This window comes from Melanostigma gelatinosum (genome assembly GCF_949748355.1).
Source record: "Melanostigma gelatinosum genome assembly, chromosome: 1".
Classification (NCBI taxonomy): Eukaryota; Metazoa; Chordata; class Actinopteri; order Perciformes; family Zoarcidae; genus Melanostigma; species Melanostigma gelatinosum.
Window position 1 is genome coordinate 20667803 of NC_136634.1, and position 23779 is coordinate 20691581.

General features: G+C 43.0%; 1 protein-coding gene across 1 annotated transcript in view; it reads right to left on the reverse strand.

Moving 5' to 3' along the window:
• The window catches only part of cdh13 (cadherin 13, H-cadherin (heart)), a gene marked incomplete at its 5' end in the record, with an annotated part of 225316 nt that overhangs the window by 194100 nt on the left and 7437 nt on the right, over window positions 1-23779 (reverse strand). The window contains one exon of the mRNA XM_079268410.1: window positions 6413-6624. Within this exon, the coding sequence (XP_079124536.1) occupies window positions 6413-6624 (212 nt within the window). The remainder of the gene's footprint in view (window positions 1-6412; window positions 6625-23779) is intronic.

Genomic DNA, 23779 nt, shown 5'->3' on the forward strand with positions numbered 1-23779 from the left:
GCATGGCATCTGCATTTACAAAGCTCACTGATTCCAAAGTTTTTCAGCCCACTGGTTAGCTGATTCTCAAAAAAAAAAAAAAAAACTTGGAACCCATTTCTAAAATAATGTCTTTGTTATCCTCTGTGACAATCCAATGTGACAATCACCTTTCCCTTTACTTCTGTCACAGTCAGACTGTTCTCTCATCTGCAGCTGGTACAGCACACCAGAGGGGAGGCTTTTAACTGAATCTAAGAGACCCGAGCATCATTTTCATGATCTCATTCTAATTTTAGCTTCTCTACTTCACCTCAAGCCCCGTATGGAATGTGGACTGGCAGTTGGATAGGTGCCATTTTGCCTTTTTGTGGCTGCAGAGGTGCCATTGAGCAAGGCACCAAACCCACAAATTGCTCCCTGTATAGCGGCTGTTTACTGCTCTAATACTAGCATGAGTTAAATGCAGGGACTAAACTACATTGTGCTGTGCTGTGTACAATTCTGTACAACAATAAAAAAATATTTTAAAATCCCTGATCTTTAAGACTTGTCTACGCCAAACTGATTAATACCGACGTATTTAACTTGTCTTCGCTGTCTTATTCATTGCCAAACACTTTTTTCATACGCTTCTTCAGAATTTCATCTGATGTGAGACAAAGCATTGGTACAACTAGCACAGCTTTGTCGGGGAATTACCGGTATGCACATCAATAATTGGAAGGTGAAGGTTTGACTGCTGCTCTTTTAGATGAACATGTCGTGAAGCCTTTTGGTTTCCTCTCCAGTACTCGCTCCCACGCATACAAGCTATGTGTTAGTTAGTATATGTATGTATATTAAACCATTTCAGCAAAAGATAGAGGAGCCGAAGGCAGTCAACGGAATTAACAAACGAAAGCTACAGAACAAGCTAAGGAGAGGCCGCGTGAGTGGGAAGGAGACAGAGAGAGGAAGATTATTTGTATTGTGTGGCACAATATGAGATGTTGTGATGTGGTTGCTAGATGTCACATCTTAGTCATCCTCAGAAAGACTTGCTGAACATGTACAGCTTGGTTAGAGAAAATCTATTTGCCATTTCAGGATGAGGATTTTGCTGAGGATGCACTATTGCATTTCATTCAGTGCGCGGAAATGCATGAAACACAAAAGCAAAATAAATCGGCTTTTGGACTCATATTATTTTGCGTCTTATCAGTCGTTGCATTTGAATGGCGTCTGTCAATGCCCCCCCCCGCAGGTAAGAAAATGTTCTGCAGAACTGTTGTTCTGCAGAACTGTTGTTCTGCAGAACACAAACAAACTAACATAGAATAATACATGCAAACAAGTCCATGTCCTGGACTTGGACAATTTGTTGAATTGGAATGCATTCTTCCATTAATTCATATATAGTTCAGTTGCAAAAAAAAAAAAAAAGGGGGGGGGGAATCAATTACTGATTGAATTTGGAGTTTGGCTTGAAATAGGAATCATTCATCAGCTGCCTCTCTGTTACAGCAAGCTAGCAGCTCGCGCTGAGGAATTAAAAACTGATTCTCTCCACCTTCGCTCGCAGCACTTATCAATTATCTCCAGCCAATATTTGCTGCAACGACAACATTAGTTATGCCAATGACTCCACCACGGAATGTTTCCGCTCTGTGTCTCAGAGGAAACAAGGGGAGGTTTGGGCAAATATCAAATCTAACTTTGATAGGAGCGTGACAAACTGATTTCAAATATTTCATGACTGAAACAAAAAAGAAACCTTTTTTTTCCCCGTGGTCCAACAACTGAAAAACAGGGTACCATGAGTATTATCTCAGATTGGAGATCGAAAGCTCAGCACCCCAGTGCAGTCAGCAGAGTCCACTCAACAAGTCAAACCCCTGGCTCATTGAAACACGCTTTTAAATATGCCATGTTAGTTACAGATTCTTCAGAAGCTGCTGCAGCTCTGAACTCCTCTTTGATGGGCCACTTGAAACGGTGCAGAGGCGTTGGATGGGGGAGTGTGTGTGTGTGTGTGTGGGGGGGGGGGGGGGGGACTACAGGATATGGACAGAGACAGGGACAATAGATTTTCTGATGATATGAGTCCCAGAGCTTGAGGAGCTTCAGCTGATTAATTGATAGTGAAATAATGAGAGCTATGAACCATCCTGCCTCACCAGAGGACTCATCTTCTCTCGTGTCATTTGTTGCCCCGGGCCCTCAAACTATTTATTCATTTTTCTACCCTTTGCCTAATTCATGCACTTCTTGACTGTTTCTGCTCTACAATTAACAGTTCAGTAAATCTACTTGGAAAAGCATTTGTCCACAGGAAAGATAAAATACTTAATCAACTTCCCCTGATGCAGCTGGATCGCATCTTCCTGCAGCAATTTAAGGAGAAAACAAAATGATTTTAACCAACTAAATTCAACTAATACTGTCCGATATGTTCTAACTTTAAGGTGTTTGGTGGCTCAAAGTAACATGTACCACTTCCTGTAGTTTTTCCCATCTTTCCTTGGTGGTAATAACAATTGCAATGTGTTAACGATGTGATATCTAACCGCTTTCTTCTCTGCCAAACATTTAAGCGATGTTGCTATGGTCCCAGATCTCAACAATCACGTTAGTCGATACAGTTATCATAGCCTGTAGAACTATTGGCCAAAGCTACAAAAACGAGACCCAAGTTGTAATAAACCAGAATTTCCCTTCAGACAGTGATTGCATTTCCAATGGCATGATAGTTGATCATTTATAGGAACTGTTTCTTCTAATTATCTTCAAGTATACACTGAAACAAGACCCAGAGTCTACAGCCACGCTAGCTGCTCTGAGGTACAGCAGTGCATTGAGCTAAACACTTACATCAGCATGCAAACATGCTCGCAATGACAATGTTAACATGCTGATGCTAAGTGATTTAGCATATTTGAATGCTATCATTTGCTAATTAGCGCTGAAGCAAAGTACAGCTGAGGATTCTGGGATATCATTGGTTTTGCAGATATGTAGTCATCATATTGACTGCATGGTGGTGCTAAATAAAAAGTCAGAGGATTACAGAAGACATTACCAGTCATCCTAACGGGGGACATGACTGTGTGCATCATCATTTATGGCATTGCTTCAAATAGTTGTTGAGACTATCAACCTTCATGGTAGAGGGGCAACATCAAAGCTATCAGGATTCATCGGCCAAATATTTCACCACCGAATTCAAATTTGTCCATCCTTGAGTCCAAGTAGATATTTGTGTTAGGTGTAATGATATTACCTCCAGGTTCACGTTCACGCGAATGGGAAAGATGTGAGGTCACAGTAACCTTGACCTTTGACCACCAAAATGTAAATAGCACATGCTTAACTTCACGTGGATATTTGTGGAAAGTTTTAAAACACCGGGCGCTCCTCAGAGACGAAAGTACACAAGGACGGACAACCCAAAACATAACGCTGTCGCCGGCCCAGAGGCATAAAAAAAACCTGTAACTTCCCCCCACTAAAAATAAATGCAGTAAAAATATGAAGTGCCACGTGAAAGTGATCTACAAACAAGAAAGCAAACACACGCAGATGAAAGACTATACAGGCACATTTGTCACTGGAAACTTCATTTCCCATACATACCTTGCCAACAGACAAATTCACTTATATCCCTAATGACTTGCCACGGTGACACCCATGGACCAGCTGACCAAATATACGATGGTGAGCGGCACAAACAAATGAGAGCGACGTCATGCTGAAAAGGATGGAGACGTTCATTAAGCTCCGGGCTGGAGGAATTGTAGCAGCAGGACTCGGAGCACGGCGGCAGGAAGACGGATGATCTCTGAGAGAATGAGGGGAATACCAACCGTACCAGCAGCCTCTGGAAACTTTTCCGAATCAAGTTAGTGTGTTTGGACTAAAAAGAAGGGGGGGGAGGGGGGATTGAGGTATGCGGAGGATATGAATGAGGGACAATGGTGTTTATTCAGGTGCACGTTGTTTTATAAGGCAGTCAATATGCTGGCTCCAGAAACACATTTCTGTTCAGTACACAAACAAAAGGACACATTTGCAGAGAAACAAAGCTCCGTGTTGGGCTGCAGGCTTACTGGCCAAATTTCAATATAATAGGAACTGGCCAGTCAAAGTGTCATTTTTCATGCACCAAACCCCTGGTGCAAAAACATTACAGCTGTTTATGTTGCCCTGTAGAAAAGTGTTTCCCTCTCCTCCTCATCCTCCCTTCCATGTGACCTCGTGCATGAATAATGATCGTAAACACAAGAAATGTCTCCACATTCGGGTATTCATTGAAGTTTAAGTGGTTCCCATTTATTCTTATATCCAAGCATTGCCCCCACACTGACTCGGAGCACGTGTAAAGCATATGTGAATGCCACAGTGGACACGTTTACAAGACTTTCACTGGGACGTTTTCAGAGCCTATACTAAAAGGATAAACTATTTTAAATGTCAGTAATCTGGATCAATAATCGAGACCGTCTATCATCAAACATGAGCTTCATCAGCCTGCGGACGGATTTAGCGCTGGGCTCAGTTGTTGCTGCCATCTGCAACAGCACTAGAAATACTCATTGAAAAGGTTACTTTAATGTAGCATAACTGAACATAACGTACAACGTAGCAGTGATTAAATAACATGCTGACATGCTGTGTGCATTGATGTTGGTGATGCAATAACCTTGGTGTTGGCGATGCTCTGCTCATAGGTTTGGCAGAGCTCAGCAGCAGCTGTTCTCCCGGCCTCCAGCGGCTCTCACATGTTCCTCTTTAGTAAATTGAAACCTTTTCTTTTCACTTCTGCTGTGGTTCTCTTGGTGGATGTAACATCAATCACCGCTTCTGTGCTCTCCCACTATTCCGTCATCTTTTACTGAGGCTGTAATGCCTCCACTTGTCTTCAAATTGAAGGCTATTTTTCTTTTATATGGCACAGAGTATATCACCTTAATACCTGCATCACTCAAGTTATTTTTCACTTTCTTCAAATGTCCATTTGGTTTTATAGATTATGGATGTGGGAGTTTCCCAACTGCCTAATATGGCATTTCTGAGGTGGCGCAATTATGTTAATTGGTGATAATTAAAGTCGCATCAGCGTGCCTCACATTCATGAGCGTCAAGTTTTTCCCAATTTGCAATAACGATCATTAATGCATGAACGTCTGGTGAATCACACTCAGTGTCTGTAAATACATTTGTTTTGTTTTTTTAAATTGACACCACTCTCATGCGTGTGCAGGGAAATTTGAAGCTGAGCTGGGTCAGGACATGGAGATTGGACGTGGGGTTATACAACTTTGATGAAGGCTTAAGGAGTCGGGTACACGGGCACAAATTGCTTACGGTTTGCCATGACGCAGCGGTTTGAGGAACTAACTCTACGTAAATAACAGGTTTTTGCACACAAGCTGAATAAATCTCCCATCAAAAACACTGGGTGTTTAACATGTGGACTAGCAACATACAGCTTAATAATGAACCACCAGGTAACTGAAAGGCAATGAGCGCTAACTTAACACAAACTATTTATTTTTCATCAACATGACCACACAACTGTCTCTATAACAGTTAGCTTAAGCGTCTGCTCACTGTTGGTCATCAATGCACACAGCATGTCAAGTTTACCTGGATAAACTGGGCTGAGGATGATAATTCCCGGCACCTTAACGAGCCCACAGCCAGCAGCCAGTTAGCTTAGCTTAGCTTAGCGCAAAGACTGAAAATACGAGAAAAAGCTAGTCTAGCTCTGTCCAAGGGTAACACAATTCACCCACCAGCACTTCTACAGGTCACTAATTAACAATGTGTTCAAAACGTACAGAAACAAATGTGTAAAAAACAACAACACACAATGCTGAATTGCTCCAAGCCGGACTGCCAAACTCTTCCTTGGCTGTTTTGCAGTGATTTTCCCGGATTGGCTGTCACCGTGAGTTTGGCAGGCAGCCAGCGGAGCCTCCATGAAGATACTAGGTGTCAAGTTTACACTCTATAAGTGTATGTGCGGATTGAACAAATGAGAAATAACATGCTAATTAGCTTCTGAGTTGCTGGCAGATAGATTTTGTTAGCTTCCGGTCATTGTACTCACCTAACCTGCTGCTGAAGGCTGTAGCATCATATTTGCAATAAAGGCATGAGAGTGCCATAAACAGTGTCACCTAAATCTTGGCAAGGAGGCAAATAAGTGTTTTCCCCAAAATATCAAACTAATAAGCAGCTCGTAAATCTACTCATTCACCCGGGGGAATTGTTATTTAATCACTGCTACGTTGTACGTTATGTTCAGTTATGCTACATTAAAGTAACCTTTTCAATCTTTAATGAAGTGTACCCTTTTCAACGTTGATGAAGTGTAAATAAAGAAACTGATGAAAAACAAACAACAAAAAGAAACACAAAACCACATGCACAAGAAATGTCTACTTACCCTGAGAGTGTGCGGCGACTGAACTGGCAGTCCAGTGACTTCCACCTGTGCCATGTCATCGGCGTGTGCACTGAGCCCGTGAATGAACAGGAATGGCCGGCTTTGCAGGACATCTCGCTGGGGCACCAGATTCAAATCTCCGTCCACGTAGAAGCTGGGGTCCGACACCTCGAACTTCACGTCCTCGTTCCCCGCACAGTCATCAAACTCGACTGGAAGAAACACACAGAGAGGGTTTTTATGTCATGCCTTCACATCCGAACAAATTACAGACAACAGAGATGTCAAGGAAAGACCTGCCAGATGAAACACAGCCACGGAGGTATACGCTTCACTGTAAAGAAGAAGGGTTGCCAGACGATCCACAAAAAAACGAGTAATTCTCAGATAGAAACAGATGCCCTGAAGGTAAACAAGATACCCTGAGGAAAGAGGAGGAGGTTCTGAGATGTTCCGTCAGCTAGGCTACAATAAAAACCAGTGATCTCCATTCTCACAAGGCAGCTGCAATATTCATGCCCCACTGCAAGCTACGCATCGTAGACTTATTACTGTGTCGGACTTGCCTTTACAGGCCTGTTGCGTTTACTTCAGAGAATGCACCCGCTCGCAAGACTGGATCAGGAGAATTTAAAGGATTTAAAGTGACAGGAAGAGAAAAGTGTCATCTTTGAGTTCGGTGCATGTGCACACGTGAGCTTGCTTTGTCTGACCGAGGGAGATACCGCCAAGGCCTCTACCAGGCTTTATCTCTTCATATCATGCTCATCCTTTCTTTATCGCTCGCACACACTCCCGTCGGTGTCGCGACATGATCCTCATGTCCTCCCCCCCCACCCTCAGCCCTGACAATCCTCCCATCGCTCATTATTCGCCTCCTCTTTACCTCGGCCTCCCGTGATGCATCCAGCTGTTTGTGGATGGTGGAGGGAGGGGCGCCAGAGGAAGTCTGTGTACGCGTGTTGTTGATCAGGAGATCAGGTGCAACATGAACCACATGGTACTGTACAACTCTCAGTGTGGGTCTTTAAGTGCAGGGAAATGTCAAGCCTGTGTCAATCATACAGTGGCTTATATAAGTCTCCATGGTTTCTTTTTTCAATTATGTTTGAGGACTTGCCCGCAATGACAAACAAGACAGAGCAACAGGATATATTCCATGTGACATGACAGCATTATTCATGCAGCCACATATTTCTGGACTGTCTATTACCAAGTGTACAAAAAGTACTAGACCATTGTAACAACAAGGACAAATCTAGATGGGGAAAGATTATGTTTCTCCACTCCACCGGGACGAGAACAGAACAGGACTGTCGAGACAATGCCCGACATGACTCATCAATTATGGATGCCATGCTCTCAGTTTAACATAACACAGGAAACTCCGCGGTAGCTCATAACCAGCAGAAGGAAGATTCACATTGAGAGGCCATTATTCTGAGGAGGGAATGGATTCAGATTTGAGCCCATATTTATGGAGTTTCTCCGAGCAGCTTGTGGATCAGTGGTGCCTCTCTATAAATAAAGCACAGCTCCCGTAAACCGGTGCAAAGGCGGTGCCCCTTCTCTGCTGAACCGGCTCATTGTAAAGTTAGAACCAACAACCTGTAACTGCCTCGCCTACCTTACAAATACAATGTATTATAATCATACAAATCTAACAACAGTAATAAACACATTGAGTAAAATTCAGCAACAGCTTGTTTCCAATAAAAAGGAAGGATCAGTAATGTCAGAGATATTTGCATTTGTAAAATGTATCAATTCTGTAATTTGTTTTATACTTAACATATTTTGCGGATTTCTAACATATTATTTTGGGCACTACTTTTTCTTTAGACTACATGTTCTTTGCAGTTAGAATACTCAGGTAATATGTTATATTTGTTGAAATTATATCCCGACCGCAATCAATAAGTCAAATGCTCAGGCAACAAAAGAGAAAAGCACCTGGTATCAGTGTCTGTTGCAGGAATATAACAAACAAAATGAAAGTCTATCTTCCTGTCTACCTGCGCTCTCATTGCTCCTCACTCCGGTGAGTCCTCCACAAGCTGCTTTACAGCTGTCAGTACTAACAACAGCCATGTTGCTTGTTTGTGTTCATTATGATAACTTTGGGGGAGTGGCTTTGGAGGGAGACCTGAAGGCAACACTGGGATGTTTTTTTGGTCTGACTTTTTTAATATCTGGTGTACTCTTGCTTGTTTCTTAAGATTACCAACCCTCGCTTCAAGATTTTCATGAGATCAAAGTCAATGTCAAGTACCTTTTTCATTATTAACTCATTTATTTTCATATTTCAACAACAGCCATTCAATGAAAAATGTATTGAGGTCAGCGCTGATAGTGATTGCTCATCAAAAGTGCTTCAACAAAACAAGACACAGGGTATTTTTCGGTGTATTTTTCATGGAACAAGAGGGAGCAGCCACACTGAGCTGGTACAGGACAAGATGCAGGAAACTTTTCAGCAAAGTAATCAACTTTATTGTCCCCTGCTGTTGTGTGGGAAACTACTTTTGTGGTGTGCAGCGTGAAATCTGATTGCATGGTGGGGAAAAACATCCACTCCTGACTGATTTCTCTTTAGTTTTATGAAAACGTTTGTTTGTCTATGGTGTGATACAACATTTGCTTTTTGGTCATATTTCTGGCAAAGTTGCTGCGATGTGATGTCCAAAGAATGAAACTGCACTGGTGTTTTTAAATCAACCAGTATACTGAAATCTAAAGGATTATCAAAGATTATTAAATACAATTCATATCATTTGAGTTTATAGGAGAATCGATCAGCTTCCCACTTTTGATGCAGGTTTTGGTTAATTTATATACGCATGAAAGCATTTGCACGTGTGTTGCATAATGTGTGTATAAGGCAGTCTTGGTGTATGCGTTTTACTGATGCACAAACAAATGAATAATGTGGACACAATAAGAATCCATGTTGAGTGCCACGATATAACAAACACTAGCTTCATACTGGGCATACTTCGTTTCTTTGAAACAGTATCTCATATCTTCATTTCAGGAATGATGTGCTGACTATAGCACAAACGCACTGTAAGTCAGCCGTAATAACTGCTAGTTCGAGTGCATACAGAGCAGCAGACAGTAGTGGAAGGCAATGGAAACCACTGCTGTAGCTGACGCATAACGTTTCACTGCTGAGAGTGTTCATGTTTCTCATTTAAAGCAGACGCTATTGTTGCTCGCAAGACTCCACCACCTACGTGCGTCCAGTCTCTTCTCCTCTTTATTCTTCCGCCATCCTTATCGGTTTACCTCGCAGAAGCAACGGCTGGGTGTCTGACTTAAACTCATCAATCCGTACATGTCTATCTTCCATCACGCCAGCTCCAAGTGAAATGGGAAGAGTCCACGGTTGGGGAGTATCAAATCAATAGACTGAAGTCTATCGAAGGACTCATTTAGTACACTTAACCTTTGTGACTGTTTCGTCTGGCTTCTTTCTTCTTTTTTTTTGTATCTATCTCACTGCAGATCATTTTAAATCTTCCCTCTGGACAGAATCGTTTTCTGCCATCTGGATGAGGTGAAGAACAGAATACCAGAGAGAAGAATAGAGGAGGGGAGAAAAAAAAGAAGGATAAGTAAAAATGACAGGAAAGAAAATGGTACAATGGACACTGAGCGAGAGCTACAAAGTCAACAGCCTACTCTCCAGGGAAACACGGCTCCATCTCAATATTCAACTCTCACTTCTAAGCCAAAGCATGAAAGCCGTGTTCATTTCCATTCCCATTACAAGCCTCAGATTTATTTCAATAACACGGGTGCCGCTCTTTAGAGCCTGCAAATTGCGGCGGCAAACAGTGTCAGTGGCATTTCAAAGGCAGCCAGAGAGTGTTTGATGGTATTCTAATGTTGTCAGGTTTTGGGGGATTTCAGCAGAGAGCATGGTGAGCTGGCAGCTTTGAAGTCAGGCAACAATGACAGAATGCAACTTACCCCGCTCACCACCAGCACCACCGTGCAGCACCCACTCTCTTTCTTCGGAGAGCGGGCTCAGGGTTAAAATAACTGCGCAACAACATGGATAAGAGTCGCCAAAATCCCTCGCTGATGACTCAAGAGGAGGAGGAGGAGGAGGAGGAGGAGGATGTGTGTGTGTGTGGTGGTTCAACTTTTTCCTCAAGTTTGACATTCAAGCTCCTTTCAGGCCAAAAACCTCCCGCGGAGCCTGTAAATGGAAAATCATCCAGAAAGTCGGTCCGCAAAGGCACTTGGTTACTGAAGGCGTGATCGCTCCATCATCTCTCTTGGCCACAAAAACACCACTTTAAAAGTTCTCATTTAAGCTTTTAGCGAGAACAAAGTATCGTCACCAGATCTTGTCGGGATTGTATGACTGACAATGAAATTCAGGCACCTCATAGAATAATGTCATTTACAGAAAAAACTAGGAATCTGCATCTTGTTTTACACATGTATTCTTTTACAAATTACACAAAACTGTCAACCACTGCAGTGTTAGAAAATTATACAATTAACTTACTAACTATGTATACTCAAAATAATACATATATATATATTTTGCTCATCACCATGTCAGTTCTAAGAGATCAAACATGACAAGATGTCCTAGCAACAATGAAAACAAAACGTCTCCACAAAAAAACTGCTATCTAGATTTCCTCCCTCTCAATGATGAAGAGGTGGCGTCTAACACTATCAGAGCCTATTTACATTGGCTCCACTTTGTCAGCCTCATAAATTGGATTCCTTCCCCTCCTCTGTCAGAAACTAAAGTTTTCCTTTGAGGTGTTTTGAAGACAATTTTCTGTCTTGTAACTAAATGTCAAGTCTCCATGATGGGAATCAGAGGCGTAATCTCAAAGGTGGCAGCGCGGGTGTGTTTGAGCTGATAGCTGCTGTGTCGAACCAGACGGAGTGTGCTCAGCCTCATAGAAAAGGCTCAGGAGAACGCAGTTCTCAAATAATCACTTGGCATTAGAGAAGGAGCTGCCTTTGAAAATGTATTTACACCCCGAATTGCAGTTTCCTATCGCAGAGCATTGTGTAAGACTCATTATTGGGATTCAGTGGTAACAAGGCTGAGGCTTTTTAGCTGCAAAGATAACGATTTGAAGGATTTTTACGAAAAATACAGAAAATAAGAATGAGACAGCACTTTGCTGTAACATGTCAAAAGATATGATGTACAACTGTGGATACTTTGTACTCGCTGATTCGAACGTCTTCCAGGCTCTTTCCTCACAAGATGAGGTCATTTCAAAATATATATTTACTTGATTTTGTCAAAACAAAATGAAATATTTGATGAATAAATAAATATTCTCAGATTTGTTTTTGTTTTTGTTCCATCTTTAATCCTGAATGTTTCTGAGTAAATTTTATTTTCCAGGCTGAACACACGTGTGCCGTCCTCTTTGTTTACCTATTTTTTACGTCTCCATGCTTTCACTGGTTACCCCGTGTCTAACGTCACATTGCAATGAATTGTGGGCATCTTGGAATACATCCGTCGCCATCTTGACTTTTTTACATTTGTTGAACGGAAGTTACGATATTTGAAATGCGGAGGAGTAACGTAGTGATGCCGTATACGGCTGTGGCAGCGGCAGTGACCAGTCAATCACAAGGTAGCCCCGCCTTAAAGCATACTCCTCTTTATGGTCTATTTGAATCTAAATGGGACCATCATTTGCGAAATGAACACCATGCTGTATTGAAGAAGACTTGAAACTGGGTGATTGAGACCATAAACTCATGTTAACAATGTTTACTGAGGTAATGAATGAAGTAAGAAGTAGAGTCATTTTCTCATAGACTTTTATACAACCGGAGGAGTCGAGAGAGAATGCAAGTTTTAAGACACTTCCGCATCAGCTTCAGTCGGTAGAACCGGAGTTTGCCGTCTGGGTCCAACCTGTGTAACGGAGGGCATGAAGTTGGGTGATCTGGCAGTGAGTTGAGACAGTTTCTTGGGGTTTGCACTGGCTGAATTTGAGCTAACTGCTAACAAGGGGGCCTGTCAGAGCTGCCACGTGCTCTACATCCTGCAAAGCAGCCTCCAGGCGGCGGAAAGGACGAGACGAGCGTGTGAGCTGATTTCTTGTTTCTGCCACTTTGGATGAAAACCAATAAACAAACTGGCAATATCGCCTCTCAAGGAACAATTGGTATCATGAGACAGGATGGGCTAATGGCTAGTTGGTCAACACTGTAACCTTCTGTTGATAATGTCCGTTCACTTTTTCAATGTTTTAAACTAACATGGTGGCCACATGAACACCATGAATGTAATATTTAACTTCTGATGAGAACAGAAAAGTTGTTGACTTATTTTGGAGACACAGTCCCTTATTATTGTTTGACATCCATTGTTGTTCTCTGTCACAGTGTACAACTCATTTCATCTGACAGAAAACAGCGAGATAATTAGAACACATTATGTGCCCCTTGAGTGTTCTTACAAAAAACAAGGCTATAAAATGTCACTGTCAACTTATGCCCTCAGAAAAAGACATCTATTGTTCGTGGTTTATTTTTTTTTATTTCAAACTACAGTAAAAACTGTCATAACAGTCGAGAAGTTACACTGTGCGGCGCTGACATTCTTGAAATTATTTACGTGCGGTTCGGAGATTGTGTTGAATCACCAGCTCAGAAATGTGCAAAAGCTGATTATGATAAGCTGGCACTTACAAAATAGATCAGTCACTTACAGCTTACCAGCACAGTCGAAGTCATTCTACCAACTGTGCATAGTTGGAGCTATCTGGTACCACAGCAGTCTCATTTGAATCAAAATCAGCATATTTTGCAACGTACATGAAAAAGTTCTGTTTCGCATTGTGCTAAATACAGCAGCTGGTTTAGAACTGATCTGATGGGTTGGTTTGTTACACTGATCCGTGAGGCGCCTTGTTGTGACAGCCAACAACCAGAGATGGTTCCTTCTACAGGCTACTGCTTTAGCCTGCTGTCTGTGTCTATGTGGGTCTACGCACACACACACACACACACACTTTCCACAAAATAATGAATCAATACTATCAGGTATAATTGATGCTAAATCAGCACCACATGAACTGACCAATGTCTCATACAGTCCAACAGTTAAGTCTTGTGCTTGAGTTTAATGCAAAAACATCAGCATGCTAACATGCTCACAAACACGATGCCAACATACTGATTTGGTCATGAAGTAAAGGATTGGGCAAATTAAAGGGGATCACCAACGTCATTCAAATTTCAATCTCGGAACCCACTGGCGTTCGATGTGACGACGGATAAGCCTCTGGGGGCTCCAGCGTAGCCGGCAAATATCCCGGCCAAGACTTTAGCACCTTGAGATGCAAAACTGGGGTTTGGAAATGAGAAACGTCATTTACGACCGGGTTGTTTCACAAGTAGACCGTTCAAAAGCTAGTGCCGGGCTTGTCCCATTGCCTTCCGATTCTGAGAATTAATGCAGAATCTCTCAATAAAGATTCTACAAAATAAACCTCTGGGAGGCTTGAATGTCTGTAGAAAACCGCATGACAATCTAGCCAATGGCTGTTGAGACATTTCACTTAAAAGCACAAATGTCAACCTCACTGAAGTCATTAGGATTCATATCCTGGGAGGCATTAATGTCTACGCACAATGTTGGGCCAATATCATCCAGTAGATGTTTAGATATTTCACAGAATGAATGAAAACAATTGAACTGCTCGCTGTACAGCGGAAAAAGTCAGGGGATCATCGAGTCATGAGAAGTCATCCTCTGGAGACGATGTATGTAAAACAATTCATGGCAATCGTCATTCTAACATCCGATAGTTGTTGAGAAATTTCAGTCTGGACCAAAATCCTGGACTGACGGGGAACATAAAGTAGACCGTGTCTCTCCCCAGTGAGCAGCACCGGTGCTTCAGCCCTGCTTCTTCGTTTTGGCCAGATGTTCCCATGTATGTGAAGCACAGGTGGATTTGCAGCTGCATCACACTTGGGCAGCGGGTATCAGCACTGCTCCAGATGCTCTGGCCTCCCTGCCAGAGCCATGCCAATGCTAAATTGCCAAGAATAATTCATAAACAGTGTACATGGGCAATCATAAGAGTTGTAGCGCTTTTACTGCATAGTTCACTAAATTACTGCAGTCTAAATCATGATAAATGGTAAATGGACTGCATATATACAGCGCATTTCTATCTTCCGGACAAAAACGTGACATTCTGCCTCTCATTCACACTCCGACTGTGGAGCAACTTGGGGTTCAGTGTGATGCTCAAGCACAATTCGACAAGCAGAAGGGAGGAGCCAGGGATGGAACCTGCTCTACCTCCTGAACCACAGCCGCCCCACCATTTTACACCCTGATGGGGGGAGAGGGGGGACAATGGAAAATTCTACTTAGCTGTCGGTGTTTGGTTTTCTCCTGATTTTATTTAATTTGGATATTTGCGATCATTATACTCAGCCCTGACAAAACAAGGCAAACCAGACAGAACCTTGGGCTTATTCGATTTTAACAAGGTTTTCTGAGCAGCTTTTCTCTGACATAATTACAATGTGTATTTCCCCCGACGGGCTGCAGCACTTTTGTTTATAATCACTCGTCACATATCAGGATGCAAAGTAAGCCGCAGACAGACTCTTCTCCTTCGCAAACTCAAAGGGAAGACAAAAACCCACAAGATCAAACTCTCATTACCGCTTGATAGAGAGCTCTGAGGCACATCATGATCGGAATCTGCACAGAAAGAAAACACGTGTATCTCACGTATGCCTTGACGTACGGTAAGCGTCTGTTCTGCTGCATGATTTGATTGAGTGAACCTGTTGGCGTTTCTCAGTGACTGAGTGTTAAGCAGGTCCAGTAGGAGGGCAAACAATGCTCACTTACATCTAATGAATGCATTCATGTGCTCCATCAGCGAGCGAGTCAGCCCATCAGCTAAAAATATATTCCGTGCAAGGTTATTCACAGTAAATAACATGCATACACAACACCGACAGCAGAAGTAAACATCTTGCTGTCTCCACACGAGCTGGAAATGTTTTGGCCCACAGGGGCTGGTCTTTGAAGTTGCGTGTTTGAAGGTTACACCTGCTTAAATATGAATTCATTTACATCTAGATTTCAAAAGCCATCATAACGCTCCTCAGCCTGTTTTGATGTGAAAATATAAATGAAAACGCATCGGCCGATCTATGCGATTGAGATCCCCTGCAGCCGTGCTTGACAAGGTTAACCACAGTAAGAGATCTGAGGCGAGTCGGTGAGGATTATTCCAGCGCAGTGGAACAAACTTCAATCAGCCTGTCTTTGTTTGTCAGTCGCAGCTCAAAGCGCTCCGTTTAAGAGGGCCAGAGCAGAGACGGAGGCTCTTTGGCAGCAAGATAGCCTGGCAGAAGAAAATCATCCCATCGTATGAAGACACGAACGGCCAGTTCGGTTGCAGACTTGAGTAGCAAGTGTACATCATCCCTCCATCATTAGAAAAACAACTAATTAGACAATTGAAGATCTAGTCGGGCATTCTTCAGCACCTTTAGGAGGCAAAATGAACCACATGGCCCCAAACTACTCTGCCAGACTCCTAGCGAGACTGTCAGTCATCTCACAAATATTCCATTGACAAACCAGCCAGACTATCGCAGCCACTGAGGCACATTGCACAGTGACGGTCACCTGATCAATAAGCCACCATCAGTGGCACTGAAGAGATGACACATTTCCAGAAGGGAACAGAGGATAACGTGTGAAAACGGGTTGTCGTTTGTGACACAGTTTGAAAATCAGCCCTTCAATAATTGTTTGGAGCCCAGAGCCAATATCAATTCTACAGGTCAAAAGTCAGTTCATATCCTTTGAAACATATGGTTGCAGTTGAGCGACCATCTGCCGCTTACAGGGGCAACAGAGGAAGCGCTGAGTCATTGAAAGGGTGTCAGTGACCACTCTGTGACTGCGGCAGCAGTGCTGTGCACTCAGTTGACTTCTAAATGTACCCGAGCTATGAATATTAGATTTTGTTTCTGCTTCTTCCACATGCTAGCCGCCGAAAGCCCCCCCCCCCCCCCGAATCTGTAATCACACTTGGTTGGGATTACATTTACAGACTATGAACCATATATGTAAAAAGTTCAAGAGGTCAAGCTTGATTTCCATTCGTGCATGTCTGTGGCCCGGTCCCAATGTCTGTACTTCAAGAGAATGTGAGTCCAGGAGGGCTCAGGGCCGTCCTGCTGTGAAAGTGCTTGAGGGCTGCTGCGAGGACTTTTTAAGCCGTTTATACACACTTGTGTTCAAGTCTGCAGTGCAGCAAATTGGACTGCCATTTCCTTGTCTTCTGATGCAATACTGGAAGGACAAAGTAAGTTATTTATTGAACAAGAACGTAGCGTGCCTGCTTCTTTGTTCTGTGTAGACATTATTACGATGGTTCGACTCCCAGCTGAGATGATGTGCCTGTGCTCCTACTACCCTCACACACACTCTCACACACACACTCTCACACACACGTGGTAAGTGCTGTATACTGTAAAAAAAAACAAGATGATCATCATTATTATTGCGGATCCACTTAGTTATTTACCACTGCGAGGGCCCGATGCTCGGAGCGTACTCACAGGACGGTGTGGTTGACTTTTGACATCGATGCATTTCCACAGGTAATACGTAAGAATGTGACTAAAAACAGACAAACAAACAAACAAATAAAGTGTTTTCCGACACCCACAAACACACCGGGTTGGTTATAAATAATGATTCTCCTTCTGTGTAAGCCCAGCTGTAACAGATGGTGTTCTTCAATTTGGGTTTCAATGTCATGATTATTTCAGCCATCAGCGACTCTACCCTGTGGCTGCGGAGGACAGATCCCCCCCCCCGGCAGTCGCAGAGAGTAGACTTGCAATTCCACACACAGCCCTTAAGTGCATGCCAACTTTGATTTCTGGAATAAGTAGCCTGTACCGGAGCCCTTAGTGTGGGCAATGGGAAAGTCTGAGTGTACTGTCTTAGGTGTTTAGAAGCAGAACCGCAACAACAGATGTGATATTCTGTGTGTGGGCCTGTGCGTCTATCAGATAACTCCAGATGGCACCGACATAAGACCTGTGATCATATATAAATGATATAACTGCTGTGGCCTATGTCTCTTCAATAATACATGCCGCACTCCCTGAGCGTATGAAAGCACCAGTGCACCTGTAGCATATGTGCAAATAAGGTCATGGCTGTCTGGAAAGGTCTTATCTGCCTACGCAGAGGAGGAGAAATTTGCCAACCCATTTAACGGCCAAGCTGAAAAACAAGACGAAAACTTCCTGCCAACTGCAGTAACACCCAAACCTGTCAATCAAACAGCTTGGCGCCGCGAACACACACACACACACACACACACACACAGGGATAGACAAGCACACATGAGCGCGCACTCACACACGCATGGTCCAACGCACACAAATCCATAAGCAAACGTAATTTAACACACAGGCCGACATCCGGCAACGCACAGGCACCCGGCAAGGCATTCAGGCATTCAGGCAGATCGATGGGCTTTCAGGGAGCCAGTAAGACCCAGGTTGAGCCCCCGAGGCTCCGGCCAAGTTAGTCAGCACTTTCCCTGGCCACTCAAGAGGAGCCATGCTAGGCTCTGGGGCCAATAGCCAAAGATAGAAAAGGAGCATACGGGCGAGAGCTAGACTTTTGACACAAAGTAATGATGTCACTTCTGTGACAGCAGCCATCATTATCTCCTCAGCGAGAGTGAGTTCACAGTTCAGTCGACCCGTCTGGTCGAAGGTCTCGTTGCGGTACAGCCTTTGTTGGTGGAGTCGAAAGTGCACCGTTGAGGATTCGGGAGGGGTTTGAAAGACAACCCGTCTGGATTACAGCATCTACACACACAAAGTCGGTGCAGTTTAAGATGCCGTTGTTATACCAGTGCCTGCATTTAGATCTCTCATCAGACCAAATAGTGTTCCAGACTCTTTGATTTGATGAGCAAAACTGAAAGGAATGTCTCGGAATGACACGTTTCAGACATATGAAAATACCCACATCACGCTCAGCATAATGGAATAAAACATAAGTGCTGCACGGCCAGAGCACACAACATGTTTCACTGGAAATAACTTGTATTGTGATGCACGTAGAAGAGATATGGAGGCGGAACCAGTAATGGAGACAAGGGATGTTATAGCCTGTGTGAGAATACTCTTCCTTCATTCCGACTCTCTCTGAACCAAAATATGAAGCATGAGGATATAGCTGAGGAAAAAAAACGAAAAGAGTGTGAAAATAAATTGATACACTAACCATGGAAACAAGAATATTATTATTTAAGCACTTTCATTTCATTATTTGCAGGTACTCGTTATGTTTTTTAATTGAGCATCAAAACAAATTAATAAAATAATCTGTTTTATGTGACCTATTAATAAGTCACTATAAACCATAAAGTAATGGTTTCACATCTTGGTGTAATATAACAGCAATATATTACAAAAAAAACACACAAAATGAGTGATTTCTAGTGTTTTGGTCCACGGCACATCGCCAACAGCTTTATCTTCTGAATTTATCTTTATACAAATACAAAGCTGCTGCTGGTTGAACAAGTACAAAAAAAAACAACACAATTTTAGTGAGCTGCCTTCACCTTCTCAGTGAGATTATTAAGCCGGGTCAGGTTCGACCCAAAGCAGGAGCGTGAAAATGTCAAATGAACCAAAGCATTTCCAATTCTGAATGACGGGTGTATTCTTTTTGAAAATGAAAAAGTCATGGATCGGCTGGGTGCACATGTTTGTGGTCTTATCATGAAGGAACAGATGTTCTAAAATGACACGGGACGACTGTCTGTGGCTCGTCACTGAAACAGACCCCCCCCCAGCCCATAATTAGAGGAATACCTTTTGTAGCATGGAGATAAAATATACAAGGAATGTAGGAACGAGGGCTGTAAAATAATGAGGTGCAGAAACCCGCGTGGATGGTTTGTTTGCGAGGATGAAAGCAAGAGAACTCGGCGGCTTGTTTGGCGGTTGTCCGCCGCAGCTGCTACCGACAAAAGACATGTTTGTAGACGATAAACATAACTCTGAATGGAGGAAACAACCACATACGCAGACACAAACGCAGTACTACCTACAACAGACCAAGTCAGTACAGAGCTTGAGCATATTTCATTTCGGGGCTTAATTATTTAATGAAATAAAATCCGCTCGATAATCTTTTGATAAAGCACACGGAATGATTACTTTCAGAATGTTCAGTATGAGACAAGTCACACCCCAATCAAATCATCAAATTGAGGAACAAAGGTCTCTCTTTACCAGCGAAGACAAAACATTATTCGACTGTAAAAGGTCAAATTAGCTATTTGTTTTACAGTGTATTGTTCAATTGCATTATGTTTTAATGATATCTCGGGGGCATTAAGTAGCTGTGCGGTTAAGACGATTACCAAATAATTGAACTCCCTCTTGTAAAATTATGAACATCCAAATAATTTCACCAAAAATACGTTGCGGTGTCCGTAAAACAACGGGCATGAAACAAAACACCTAATAGTTGATTGATAACTCTAACACAGAGAGGGCTTTTCTAAGTTACTATTTGATTTATAGTTTTTATACTGACAGACAGTTAGAAGGAATGTTTTGCTGTATTTCAAGCTTCCTGGTTCAATTATGATCTATCTAGTATGGTGGAACTAGATACCTCATGGAAACCAATGCATTGAGTGCCATGTCTTTAAAGTGTGTGCACAGTATAGTTCATGGAGAATAAAGTACAAAACAAAGCTATTTAGAAATCGTTTCATCATCAAGAGAAAAAGTAACAAATGCAATCTTGCTCATGCTTATAGAAATGGAACCATATCTGAACGGTTTCTCAAAAACTGTCACACCAGGAAAGCGCTATTGATGTCATATCCAGTTGTTCTAAACCGGGTTACAAGAACTCAGTGAGGCTGTCTGGCCAAATTGATCTCCTGAGTGCGGTAAAAAAACTACCCCAGCAGAAAACCAGAGGTAAATTCAAAGTTTCTGAGAGGACAGTGCTTGTTCTCCTCCAATAGCAGACCATGTAGATCTAAAGTGACTACATCCTCTTTAGACCAGTCGATCACGCTAACGGCTTATCCACATCCAAGTTAGTGCTGTACTGAAAACGATCCGAAACATTTAGTAAGGTCCAAACAATATCAAAACTTTAGACTGGAAGAAAGTCTGGTTTCCGGATTCATTAATTCGTAGGAATGCGTCGAAGGAATCACATGCACGTTTGATATCCAAGCACCAGTGACACATATGGCTTTCTCACTTTCGCCCCCACAGCCCCTGAAACCGTTTGTGAAATATTTGAAAAGGGAAAAAAAGAAAAACATCAGAAACATCAAAAGACACGATCGTGTATGTTCCACAGCAGGGATGGAATTATGTGGACTCTCAAAATTTGCAAGCACTTAAGGAATTGATTCCAGTCAGACTGCACAGCTGCACGACAGAAGGCAAAGGAATGGGCAACACAAATGCTGCACAGTTAATTGAAAGGTAACACTATAAATGGCCGGTCGAATCAGAGACACTTACACTGCGATGAACTCGCCAGCTTATGCAAATGCTTATACAGGCGGAAAAAGGCTCTGCGGGAGCTCTAAGAATCAAAGAAGTATCTGCTGGGAGGACCAGCTCCGCTTTTAAGCTATGCACACATGAGCATTACAAATAACTTCAATCAGAGCAATCAAAAGCTTCAGGAGGTAGGGCTCATCAGCATATCAGCAGAGTAATAGGGAGAAGTGTAAAAGCCACCATGTGCACCTTTTATAAATATGAGTGGATGTTTTTAGTCAGCTGGTAGACAAGGAACTGAAAATAGAAATCTACAAGATGTCTCTGTGCAGCTTCCAGGCTGTTGCAAAATGCTCTGATTGACTGCGGCCTCTCATCATTTCGGGCCATCACTTTCTTTCAGAATCAAGATGTGCCAACGTCTGGTCAGAATAATGGAATATTAATCTCGACAGTTCAGATCCGCTTTTCAGATCGAAGCTGCAATTAAAAACATCATGTTACTAATTGATGAACACCCTCTTCGTGAACAGCCTGCATTGAAGTCAACATGTGCCGGTTATTTTCCATTCTAGGAGCGCTGTGAATGAATGTTTGTCGGACCTGCTAGCAGATGTACCGCAATTTGCATCAGAAATGTAAATCTCTTGCCGGTTAAGTAGGTTAGGCAGAGACGACACACACGGGTAGAGGAAGGAAGCAAGAGTGCTCTTCTTCGGGGGGGCGTTACGCGGAAAGAGAAAGTGGAAGAGACAGAGGACGGAAACATAAGAGAGAGGGAGAGGGAGTTTGTCAAACGATTGCCAACCCGCACCGTGATTGCAGATGGGGTGCTGGCACTCATGTATCTGTGGCCCTGATGCCCTGTGATTGCAGCCTCTACAGGGCTGCTGATGCCAGTTGACCACGGTGCCAATTCACAGCGAGCAGCAGGTGTGCTCTGACAGAAAGGTGAGATATCCATCTGAATGTCAGACAAGATGAAAACGAACACCGGAAACTTTTATCGTCAATGCCAGTCACCTCATGTCGTGTACATAACTCAAACATCAGTTGATGTGGTGCATTCTTGTTCTTGACTGCATGTCTCCTGATGAGAAATTTCATTATTTTTGTTGTTTCCCCCCCCCCCCCCCGCCCACAACTTCACAGTTTTGATTTGCTTCCACCACTCTCATAGAGTTGTTTTTGTACGCAGCAGGCATCTGCTTTTCAGAGAATAAAAGCTCTAAGAGCACACACACGTTACGCTGCCTGCACTGCACCGAATGGCACACAGAGAGTCAGAAGCTAGATGGTGAACATCGTGGATACACATAGCTGCCCTCAAGAGGGAAGAGCAAAACAGAGCTCAGAAGAAGAGCGCATATCGGACTTTCATTCATCACTTGGCTGGACACATGTCTCTAAATGACTGTTAATCGTATGGTATATTAGGAAATGGTTTCTACTTTCAATTTACAAGGACGTAACATGTCAGCGTTCACATCTCTGTTATATCAGGTTTATAAGAGATCTGGTTGATCACAACTGGGGTTTAGTTTACAACATTTGTATCTGTGTCATATCTGATGGAGCATCAGATACGGGTAGGGCAGTTCGTCCGAGCGGAACCTTAAACATGATCATTTCACTGGTTGAATTCATCACTCTTCAAAGTAAGTATAATAGCCTGACCACTTGTGCTTCTTGTACCCTCGGACTTCTCTTTAGCGATGCCGCCATGTTCCCAAATGTCAGCAATCTAATTCGGTAAGAAAGTTAAAAACCAAGTTGTAATAAACCAGAGCTGAACAGCAGATGTGTCTCGCACATCCCAAAGCCACCACGCCCATGCATACAGGGAGATGAGACCCATGCATACAGGGAGATGAGACCCATGCATACAGGGAGATGAGAAAAGTGCATCGCATCTTGGCGAAGGCATTTGGAATTAGCCCACAGATATGTTTTTTTCTTTTTTTAAATCATAAGTGCTACATGATATCACAATAAATACTGTTTTGTAGTCTAGAATTCTCATGGCATTTTGTTTTGTGATGATTTCAAATGTGCCATAAAAGGATTTGCTGCCACTTCAGCATCACGTTCCTCTCCTCTCCTCTCCTCTTTCTGAAACATCATTCCCTTCCCCTCCCCTCCCAGCCAGTCTAACTAGCAAACACCGGCAGCTTCCAGTCACAAGTTGACCCACATAAGGTTGACTGGAACTGTGAGCCAGATCCTCCAGGGACCCCACATGGATCCAGTCTATATCCTGGTTCACTGCTTACCCACACTTGTTAAAACAAATACCACGCCCAGTACGCATGTTGTATATGTATGCAATGCTCAGATTCACAAACATAATGAATGTGGAAACACACACACACACACACACACACACACACACACACACACACACACACACACACACACACACACTTGCATACACATACCAGTAATGGCCTTTCCTGTAATTACAGTCATTTGTCATAAGCGCACCTTGATTTATGGTCAAATTAAAAATACAGTGGAAAAGAAGCTGCAGGTCCCGGTGACTCCGGCTACAGAAGGTGATGAATGCTGCTCCATTACAGGCGTGAGAGTGGCATGATCAGGATGTGCACCCTGCCATGCGGAGGGAAGCGAGCGAGAACATCAATCCATGCATCCCGCAGTCTCTGGAAGACGGAGGAGGTTGTGGGTGGATGCTCGGGGTGGCATGGAGCGGGGGTGGTGGTGGATCGAGGGTAGCGTCGGGCAGGTTTTATTGCCAAAATTAGTAAGTAGGGCAACAGTGTGTGGGACACAGCT